The 10,186-nt window shown below is 63.4% G+C and overlaps 2 protein-coding genes across 3 annotated transcripts in view; one reads left to right on the top strand and one right to left on the bottom strand.

Annotated features, from left to right (window-relative positions):
* Col26a1 (collagen, type XXVI, alpha 1) overlaps positions 1-616 on the top strand; it is a 54,604-nt gene extending 53,988 nt beyond the window's left edge. Inside the window, exons 13-14 of the mRNA XM_013031711.1 lie at positions 76-160; positions 477-616. Of these exons, the coding sequence (XP_012887165.1) occupies positions 76-160; positions 477-616 (225 nt within the window). The remainder of the gene's footprint in view (positions 1-75; positions 161-476) is intronic.
* A 5,471-nt stretch (positions 617-6,087) lies between these two features.
* Positions 6,088-9,247, bottom strand: Myl10 (myosin, light chain 10, regulatory). 2 transcript variants are annotated; one of them, XM_013031757.1, is made up of 6 exons: positions 9,166-9,247; positions 8,782-8,857; positions 8,401-8,505; positions 7,253-7,331; positions 6,275-6,323; positions 6,088-6,186 (listed from the first exon to the last, which is right to left on the bottom strand). In XM_013031757.1, the coding sequence occupies exons 1-6, from the start codon at positions 9,199-9,201 to the stop codon at positions 6,088-6,090; spliced, it is 444 nt and encodes a 147-aa protein (XP_012887211.1). In that variant the 5' UTR covers positions 9,202-9,247. The 2 variants fall into 2 exon arrangements, with proteins under 2 accessions (XP_012887211.1, XP_012887210.1); XM_013031756.1 differs by having other exon boundaries at positions 8,782-8,959; positions 9,166-9,241.
* Positions 9,248-10,186: the final 939 nt, after the last annotated feature.

The raw sequence follows: 10,186 nt of genomic DNA, 5'->3' as shown, positions 1-10,186 counted from the left end.
GGGCTGCAGGCATGGGGGGGCCGCAGGCGTGGGGGGGCGCAGGCCCCGCGCCCACTGGGCCCCTGCCCCTCCCAGGGCGAGGGCGTGCAGCAGCTCCGGGAGGCTCTGAAGATCCTGGCGGAGCGGGTGCTCATCCTGGAGCACATGATCGGCGTCCACGGTGAGACCCGCCGGCCCCTCCCCACCCCTGCCTCAGTCTCCCCACCACACCCATCTGACCTGCCCCCACACACACAAACATGCGAGGGCCCTGGGAGACAGGAATGCATGGGTGATGAGATGAATGAATGATTGCATGGATGGATGGATGGAGGGATGAATGATTGCATGGATGGATGGAGGAATGAATGATTGCATGGATGAATGAAGGATGGATGGGGAGGCGGTCTGGTCTCCTCCCTGAGCAGGAGCTTGGCACACCATGTGCCTTGGGGTGCCCCGCGGCTGCCCAGTGCTCACCCTCTCTCTCCTTCCAGACCCCCTGGCCTCCCCGGAAGGCGGCTCTGGCCAGGACGCGGCCCTCAGAGCCAACCTCAAGATGAAGCGGGGCGGCGGCCTGGCGGGACTGCTGGGCCCTGACCCTGGGCCGGGCAGCGCCCGGCCGGGCCGGCGGTGAGCACCGGGGTCCCCTGCCCCCCACTCCCGCTGGAAGCCTGGCCTGTTGGGGGCGCTGGGCCAGGCAGGGGGCCTGGCCCGTAGACCCCCTGCTGTCTCACATGTAACCCGTCAGAGGCGGGCCTGCTGTGCACCCCCAAACGGCAGCGCGGGTAGGATTTGAATCCAGACCTCTCAGCTGCCAAAGCTGGAAGTGGGGTTCCCGCCCGTGGGGCCCCCTCTTCATGAGGATGACACCCCGGGGCCGGGCGGTGGGGGGGAACAGGCCGGTCCTGCACAGTGGACACTTGGGGTCCACCCATCCTCAGCCCATGGCCCTAGGCCCGAGATCGGCTCTCAGTGCTGGGGTCCCCATGAATTCCCCCAGGGACTCCATGGACTCGGAGACCAACGGGGTGGGGGGCTTCAGGGTACAATCCACCTGAAACTGCCTGGCCCTGACACGGCTGCCCCCAGCCCCCAGGGGGGCCCTTGGTCATGGGGTCTCCCGCCCCCCACCCCATCTCAGGCAGGGGGCACCTCCGGGACCCCCCTCTGCCCCCTACCTGGCCTTGGTGCTTCCTCCTTGTGGCCAGGCCTGGGGACTTGGAGCCGACGGTGCTGGGGTTCCTGGGGTGTCTCCCTCGCCCCCCCACCCCAGGCCGGTCCTGGCCCCCCCCCACTCCCCCCCCACTGGCCACCGCCCCCCCCGCAGCCTGGTGGCGACGTCACTGTATCTGACAATAAAGGTGCTCCCCCACTGGGGTCTGTTTTTGGGGGTGTGGCTGTGGGGAAGGGCACGGTGGCCTCACACTGCCTGCTGGGGGCTGGAAGGGAACCCCAAGTCCAGTAGTCTGATGAGAACCCGATAGAGTGAGGCTGGGCCTGCCGTGGGGGGAGGAGGGAGGGTTGGGGAACCCAGGATGGTTCCCAGGGGTGTTTTGTTTTTGGTCAGTCGTGGGGCCTGAACTCTGGGCCTGGGCGCTGCCCCTCAGCTCTTCAGCTCAAGGCGAGCGCTCTCCGGGTTTTCTGGTGGTTTATTGGAGGTGAGTCTCGCAGACTTCCTGCCCGGCTGGCTTTGAACCCCGATCCTCAGATGTCAGCCTCCGGGTAGCTGGGATGACTGCAGCCACCAGTGCCCGGAGGGACCCCAGGTTTGCTGATGGAACACCCGACTCCCCCACACATGGCCCTGCCCCGCCCCGCACCCCGACTTCACCCCTGCCTGGCTCACAGCAGGTAATGGGGGTGCCTGAAGCCGAATGCCAGGCAGGGAGTTCTGGAATATTCTCTGGCTGGCCAGGCCTTGAGCCATTTTCTGAGCAGGGGTTGTGAAGGCTCTCCCCTCCGTCCGCCCCTCCATCCCCCCCTCTGTCCCTCCCTCCCCGTCCCGCTTCCTTCAGGAGGAACTTGGGGTACACACTCCCCCCTTCCCAGCTGGGCCCGCCTCTGCCTGAAGCTGGTGTTTTACTTCTAGCCTTGTGAGGACTGAGGGTGCCCTGGGCGGCTCCCCGGCCCAGCTGGGCTGCTGCAGGGCGGGCTGAGGGCGCTGCTGGCGCCCCGCACCCCAGAGCTGGGCGTCAGTGAGGCTGGCCTGCTGCACCGGGCCTGCTGCACCCCAGCTCCCCGCACGCCCAGCGCCCCATGGAATCCACACCGCTCCTGCTGCACCCCAGCTCCCCACATGCCCAGCGCCCCATGGAATCCACACTGTGAGCTGACACAAGCATGAGCGGCTGGGCCTCCATGAGCCTCCCACTCCAATGGGATTATTGCGGCCCCCCTTCACACACACACCCCAAAACACACACGGGAAACTTCACAGGCTGGAGCCAAGGATGCCTCACCGGGGTAGTGAAAGACCACCCTCCACCCCTCCACCCTCCACCCTCTACCCCTCCACCCTCCATCCTCCATCCTCCTCCCTCCAACCTCCTCCCTCCACCCTCCACCCCTCCACCCTCTACCCCTCCACCCTCCATCCTCCTCAATCCTCCCCCTCCCTCCTCCACCCTCCACCCATCATCCATCCATCATCCATTCATCTGTCCATCTGTCCATCCTCCTTGCACCCCCCCACTCAGTCATCCCACAACAAGTATCCACCATGCCTGTCCATCATTCATGGAGCCTCCGCTCGGCATCGTTTAGCCTGCTCAATCATCATCCATCATCCACATTTCCTTCCACCCACCTGCACACCACCTTCCACTTGCCGCACATCCATCGTCTGCCTGTCTGTCCTCTCCTGCTCCCTACCACCGTGTGTTTAATGGCCATCGCTGGGTTCTGCTGTACGTCAGGTCTGGGTTGGGGTTCAGGGGGCAGAAGCCCTTGTGGGTTGAGGAGGGGCAGGAGAGGTGGAGCCCAGGCCTGCCAAGAGATGCCCGCCTCCCTTCTCCCTCACCTCCCCTAGCAGGCAGGCCGGGGACATTTGCAGCAGGAGCCCAGCAGGGCCCCTGGAGGTGCCCCACCCCCACCCCCGGGCGTGGACAGCTGAGAAAACCCGGTCCCCACGGCTCAGAGCTGTTGAACTGGGACATGGGCCTGCAGCCGCATCCAAACCTCCGCCCTGGACTGGAGGAGCCGCAAATCAAGTGCCTGGACAGCCTGCAAGAAGCAGCAGTTTAGCACCTGCCACACCTCTCCCCTGACGAGGGGGCGGCCCTCCAGCGTCCTGAGCAGAAGGCTCCAGGCTGCCCACCTCTGCTGGGCTGGGCTGCGGCCCTGTGCCATCGCTCTGCCCTCTGGACCCAGAGCTCCCTGTGAAAATGAAGGCAGGATGGCACCCCGAGCCTCCTCAGCCCCTGCGGGACCCCCTTCCTGCCCCCGGGTCCGGCAGCACGCACCCTGAGCTGCCACCCCAGCCACTCAGCCGGTGGGAGCAGCAGAGTGAGGGCCAAGGCAGACACAGGCAAGAACGCGAGCAAAATCGTGTTAGCGATCCTAACAAGTAAGCTGGGTGGTGCGGCCTCCACCTGTAATCCCAGCCATGCAGAGGCGGAGGTAGAAGTCTCTGCAGCTGGGCTTTCCTGCCTGCTTGGCCCTCTCCCAGGCAGAGGGGGACCTGACCCCTGGTTGGAGGTTGGGGGGAGGACAGGAGCGCCGCCCAGTTCTTGTAGACCTGGGAAAGGCCGCGGTGAGGAATGGGGGCGGTGGGGCCTGGTGTGCAGACGTCCCTGGTCCTCCTAGGAGGAGGACAGTGTGGGGCGGGGACGGGGGGCACGGAGGACAGCGGAGGACAGTGGAGGGGTGGGGCTGCAGCGGCGCAGTGTGGACACATGGCCAGGGCCCTCGGGGGCTGCAATACACGTTTTCCGCTGTTTTTAAATGTTTAAATGTAATATAATTGGAAACCGGGCCGTGGGCAATGCACATGTCCGTCAGCAGATGGCGCTGCAGGGTTGCAAATGCGGCATGGCACCCCAGCCTCGCCCAGCCCAGCCGGTGCCGGGCGTCCACCCTCGTGGTCTGCAGACCCTGGGGCCCCAGACGGATCAGTAAGCGGCCTAAAGATCACCCCGCCTCAGCTGGAGTCCAGTGCTTACACCTGTAATCCCAGCTACTCAGGAGACAGATCTGCGGATGGAGGTTCAAATCCACCCGGGGCAGGAAAGTCCGGGAGACTCTTGATCTTCAATTAACTAACAAAAAAACAGAAGTAGTGCTGTGGCTGTGCACGCGCGCACACGCACACGACACACAGACACACACACACGTACATGCACACAATCACACAGCTCTCACAGTAAGCCAGGGCTCACGTGGCCTGCTTTCCCCAGCCTCTGGGTGCAGCATTTCACAGATTAGCGCTTGCTTGTGCCCACTGGCCGCTCCCCCTGGCACCCAGACGCCTGGGCCCCAGGAGGGCAGGACACAGCCCTTCTCCACGAGACTCTGCACCCCCCCCAAGGAGCCGAGTGCCCCCAGGGACCCAGCAACAGGTCCCACACGGGGCTTACGGTGAGACCTTATCGCCACCCAAGGTCAAGCTGGGTGTAGTGGCGCACAGCTGTAATCTCAGCCTTTGAGGAGGATCTTGGTTCTGGGCAGGCACTGAGTCACCCAGAGTTTGATTTCCAGATAACCACCTCAGCTTGTGTTTGTGCCAGGCCATGAAGTCTGCCTGTCCATCTGTCCATCTGTCTGTGTGCCTGTCTGCCAATTTGTGTTCAGGTATCTCCTGTGTGTGTGCACATGCCCCTGGCTTTTCCACTTGAGCCTGGCACTCTACCTTGTGCCACACTTCTGGCTTTTATTTTTTTTTTTTGCTAGTTCATTGGAAGTAAGAGTCTCAGGGAAGCTGGGTGCCGGTGGCTCACGCCTGTAATCCTAGCTACTCAGGAGGCTGAGATCTGAGGATCATGGTTCAAAGCCAGCCCGAGCAGGAAAGTCCATGAGACTCTTATCTCCAATAAACCACTAGAAAACCAGAAGTGGTGCTGTGGCTCAAGCGGTAGAGCTTGCTTTGAGCTGAAGAGCACAGGGACAGTGCCCAGGCCCAGAGTTCAAGCCCCACAACCAGCAACAACAACAACAAAAAGTCTCAGGGAGGAGCTGGGAAGGTGGCTCAGTGGTAGAGCGCTTGCCTTGCATGCATGAGGCCCTGGGTTCGATTCCTCAGCACCCATAAGGAAAAAAAAAAGCCGGAAGTGGCACTGTGGCTCAAGTGGTAGAGCGCTAGCCTTGAGCTGAAGAGCTGAGGGGCAGCGCCCAGGCTCACAGTTCAGGCCCACGACCAGACCCAAAATAAAACAAAAACAAAGTCTCAGGGGCTTTCCTGCCTGGGCCGGCTTTGAACTTTGATCGTAGGGCTTCAGCTTCCTGATGACAGGTGTGGGCTGGGGAGCCCTGCGTGCAGTGGCTGGCGTGCAGCCTTTGCTTGCGTATCTCCTCTGGCCTCGGGGCCGGGCGGGGTCCCAGCTCCCGCCTCGGCGGCCTCCGACTCTCCCTGTGCTTAATGGCTTCTTTTGATGGACACAAGGTTTTCATTATGACCAAGCCCCGTTTTTCCCTCTCTCATGTTTGGTCTGGTGGTACACAAGTCCCCGCCTTCCCTTCATCCCCCCCGGAACACGCCCTCCCCCTGTCCTCACTGTCCCCCAGTGCCCTGTCCCCCCCCAACCCCCCAGGACTCTGCCCCTCCCCACCGTCTCCCCGGCCTCAGCCTGGTGGGCCTGGCTCAGGCTCCTGGACACACTAGGTGCTCAATAAAACCCTCAGCAATGAGGTCAATGCCCGGCGGCCCAGCTGGCGATCATTAGAGCTCGCGATGAGCTCAGATGTGCCAGGCACATTGGGGCGACACCAAGGACCCCGAGTCACCGCAGGAATGCCTGGCGTCTGTAATTATGCCATGAATCACGCAAACTCAGCTCCCGCCACCTTTATTCCGGTGTTCTCCTGCTCCCCCTCCCCAGGGCAGCATGGACTATTTTTTCCCCTGCTCTGTAGTCTGGGGTCCCGGCCATCTGCCCGGGAGCCCCCCGGCCCCTAGTCCTTTTCTTCCCCATGCGTGATGACGTAGCACAGGTTTCTGTAATCCAGATTGCCGTAGGCGTCTGGCGGGAATGCCGCAAACATCTGCTTGGCCTGTGGGAGAGGCGGTCAGGGGTCAGGGGGGCTGGGGGACCCGGGGTAGACTGGGGGGACCCTGGCTGGACTCCAGTACTGGCCTCACCTCCTCCTCGCTGAAGCGGTCGGCCTGCGTCATGAGCTTCTCCTTGATGCTGTCGTGGGGAGACGGCCACACTCAGGGAGGGTCCCCCACACCGTGTGGATTCTGGGGGCATCGGGGGTCCTCTCACCCGGGGCTGCCACCTCCAGCCCCCCTCAAGGCTTAGCGAGCCACAGACTCTCCTGTCACCCCCTGAGATCCCTGTGTGACCTTGGGGTCTCGGGTCGGGGTGCCCTGTTTGTACTCAATCTCGGGGGGCCCTGGGGGATCCCATCCTGTCCTGGGCCCGGCCACCTCCAGCGGGTGATGCTGGCATTCTAGAAGACGCTCTGGGCACACAGCTCAGGGCCGCATGGGGGGCAGGCTGTGTCTGGCATGACGCACATTTTCCATGGTGTCCGTGGCTGCGGACACTCAGTGTTTCCAGGGCTCCATGGCCCCCCGTGCCCGGCCTGGGCCAGCAGCAGCCCACACAGCGCCGAGGCCTGCACGGGGTGCCCCCGGAACTCCCCCAGGATGCCAGGGCACAGGAAAGGGCTGAAGACCCCTGGGGGGGCAGCCAGAGACCCCTTGCAGCATGCCTGCGCCCCCCCCCGAGCCTGACAGTCTTGGAAAAGATGGGGGGGCATCTCAGAGATGGGGGAACCTCCTTTCCTCGTCTCTCTGCCCCCCCTTGGGTGGGGACTCAGCTAAGAGAAGCACCCCAAAAGCCTCCATGCCTGAAGCACACTGGGCTTGCGGTAGGGGAGAGAAGTGGGGGGCTGGGCTGGCATCTGCTGGGGGTGTCCCCCCCCGCCTCCTCCTCTACCCCCGCCGGCCCCTCCCGCTCCTCCTCACCTGCTCAAGGATGGTCTCTGGCCTGTGTCCTCCACTCCCCATGCACACCGGAACTGGGGTGTGGGCCCCCCATGACAGCCTCACCCCAGCCCATCTCCAGCCTCCTCCCTGCACCCCCCACCGCACAACCCGCGGGGTGCTCACAAGTCAGCCTTGACGAAGCCTTTGCCCTCCGTGTCGAACACCTTGAAGGCATGGAGGATGGTCTCCTCGGGGTCCGTGCCTGCGATGAGGTGCCGGGGAGGCGGGCGGGGGGCTCAGGCTCCCGGGAGGCCGGGCCATGACCCCCATCGCCCCAGCCCCCCACCCAGGGCCAAGCCCACCCACGGCCAGGACCCCCCCATCACAGCTGGAAGCAAGTAACATCCACACACGGAGCCTGTTCACTCTTCCTAGGCCCGGGAGGCTTAAGGGACAGGTCTGGGGGTTCCATGGATAGTGGGGTCTTGGCAGCGCAGCCTTGAGGCTCACGCAGGACCCAAACTGTGCCCCAAGCCAGAATGACAGGCACTCACAGCTGGGTGGGAGATTTGAGGGGGGGTGGGGGCGGGGGAGGGGAGGAGTGGGGGGCGCAGGTGGAGAGGATGCGCCCCCCTCCCGTCCACCCACAGCGCCTCCTGACGGGACTCAAGCTGGCTGCTTGGGCGGGGGGGAGGGAACTGGGCACGCCGCCCCCCCATCTCCCCCGGGGCCTCATAAAACAGCCCCCACGGCCGGCTGCTGCGCTGGTGGGGACTCACCCCCAAACATGTCCTCCTCCCAGTCCCAATTAGGGGACAGCACAAGGCAGGGCACAGGCCTCCCCCCCCCCCGCCTTCTCCCGCAGCCTCAGGCTGGGCCCAAAGGAGAAAAGCTGTGGCCAGCTGGGGAAGGGGGTGCAGGTCACCCCAACATGGCCACTGAGGGACCTGGCACCTTGGCCTCACCCCCACCTGCCAGAGGGGCGCCTCTCCCTGAACACTAAAAGTTCTCCCCAAAGCCAGGCACTGGTGGCTCACACCTATAATCCTAGCTACTCAGGAGGCTGAGATCTGAGGATCGCGGTTCAAAGCCAGCCCGAGCAGGAAAGTCCATGAGACTCTTATCTCACTAGAAAACCAGAAGTGGCGCCGTGGCTCCAGCGGCAGAGCGCTAGCCTTGAGCTGAAGAGCGCAGGGACAGCGCCCAGGCCCAGAGTTCAGGCCCAGGACTGGCCAAAACACAAAAAGTCTCCTGGACTTTCCTGTCCAGGCTGGCCTCGAACACGGCCCCCTCCTGTCCGCCTCCCGGGCAGTAGGGCTGTGACCTCTCACCTTTCAGCTTCTCCCCAAACATGGTGAGGAACACGGTGAAGTTGATGGGCCCGGGCGCCTCCTTCACCATCACCTCCAGCTCCTCGTTCTTCACGTTGATGCGGCCTGTGGGGAGTCAGGGTCTGAAGGAAGGGGGGGACCCGGGGAGCTGGCAGCCACCCCTGGGGCTCCTTACAGCCCCCCAGACTCCCTCTGGGGCTATAAGTACACCTTTGCACCCCTGGCCCTTTGCACAAGCTTGCCGCCGCCCCTGACATCGCCTGGCAGGCCCAGGAACCCGGGACATGGGGTGGTGCCCCTCCTTGCCCACCCCCTCTCCCAGGGCAGCCTCAGCCCAGCTCTAGGCCCCCCCGTGCACCCCAAGTCCCCACTGTCACCCACCCAGGGCGGCAAAGGTGTCGCGCAGGTCTTCCTTATCGATGAAGCCGTCCCGGTTCTGGTCCATGATGGTGAAGGCCTGGTGGGACAGTGGCGGGGTGACCCCGGCCCGGGGACCCCTGACTCCCACTGCCCAGCCCAGTGGGCTCTCACTGCACAGGTGCACAGCCAGATCCATCCCCTCCTACTGGTCCCCAGCACCCCATTTACACACGGGGAAACTGAGGCCCTGAGAGAGAAGGGGCTTGCCAGAGGCCACACAGTGAGTGTGGCCTCAGAGACGATGGGGAAGGGACTGCCCAGGGCCCCCAACTTCCCTGGCACATGGGGTGTGAGCCCCCTCCCCGAACTCCCCGAGTGGCCATGCAGGAGCGGGGCGGACCCCACCTCCTTGAACTCCTGGATCTGGGACTGGTCAAACATGGAGAAGACGTTGGAGCCGGCAGCTCCGTCCACCCTTTTCCGGGCTCTCCTGGGTGCCTGTGGACATGGGAGAGGCCGTGGAACCCCTGCTCCCCGGGGGGACCCCCCTCAGTCAGGCCCTCCTGGAGCCTCACGGCCTTCTCCAGCCACAGCTGGAAACTGGGCATTGCCCGGGACTCCCGCACAGGGCTCCTCCAGCCCGCAAGCCAGGCCCCGAGGCTCAGCCCGCCTCGTGTGCCTGGAGCTGCATCAGGAACAGCGGATCCAGCCCATGGCTCACCCGCTTTCCTGGCTTCTTCTAAAGGGGCCTGGCCAGTAGGCCGTGAAGCCGCTGACGGTGACAAGTGGTCCCCTTAGACATCATAAAGATGTCCCCTACACAGCTCGCCTAGATACGTATACAGACAGTTCCTCCTGGTTAACGAATCATGATCGCCAGCTGCGGCAGCTCACGACTGTAATCCTAGCTACTCAGGAGGCTGAGATCTGGAGGACTGTAGTCTACAGGCAGCCCAGGCCGAAAAGTATGGGCCTTTAAAAAAAAAAAATCTGCAATGAAGGGGCTGGGAAGGTGGCTCAGTGGTAGAGCGCTTGCCTTGCATGCCTGAGGCCCTGGGTTCTGTTCCTCAGCACCACATAAGCAAAAAGAAAAAAGCCGGAAGTGGTGCTGTGGCTCAAGTGGTAGAGTGCTAGCCTTGAGCTAAAGAGCTGAGGGACAGTGCCCAGGCCCAGAGTTCAGGCCCCACGACCAGACCCCCCCCAAAAAAAATCTCCAATGAACTAGCAAAAAAAACATACTGGAGGTGAGGTTCAAGTGGAAGAGCACCAGGCTTGAGAAAGCCTGAGGCCTTGAGTTCAAACACTGGTGAGGTCAAAAGGAAAAGTGCTTCTGTCTGGGAGACATTTTGCCACTCCAGACAGGCCCTCTGCTAGGACCCCATCCTCCTGCTCCCCAGGGTCCCCCTGTTCCCCACCCCAGCTTTGC

Source organism: Dipodomys ordii, unplaced genomic scaffold (genome assembly GCF_000151885.1).
Source record: "Dipodomys ordii isolate 6190 unplaced genomic scaffold, Dord_2.0 Scaffold143, whole genome shotgun sequence".
NCBI classification, from domain to species: Eukaryota; Metazoa; Chordata; class Mammalia; order Rodentia; family Heteromyidae; genus Dipodomys; species Dipodomys ordii.
Note: the sequence above shows the minus strand (reverse complement) of the source record. Positions and strands in the feature narration are given on the sequence as shown.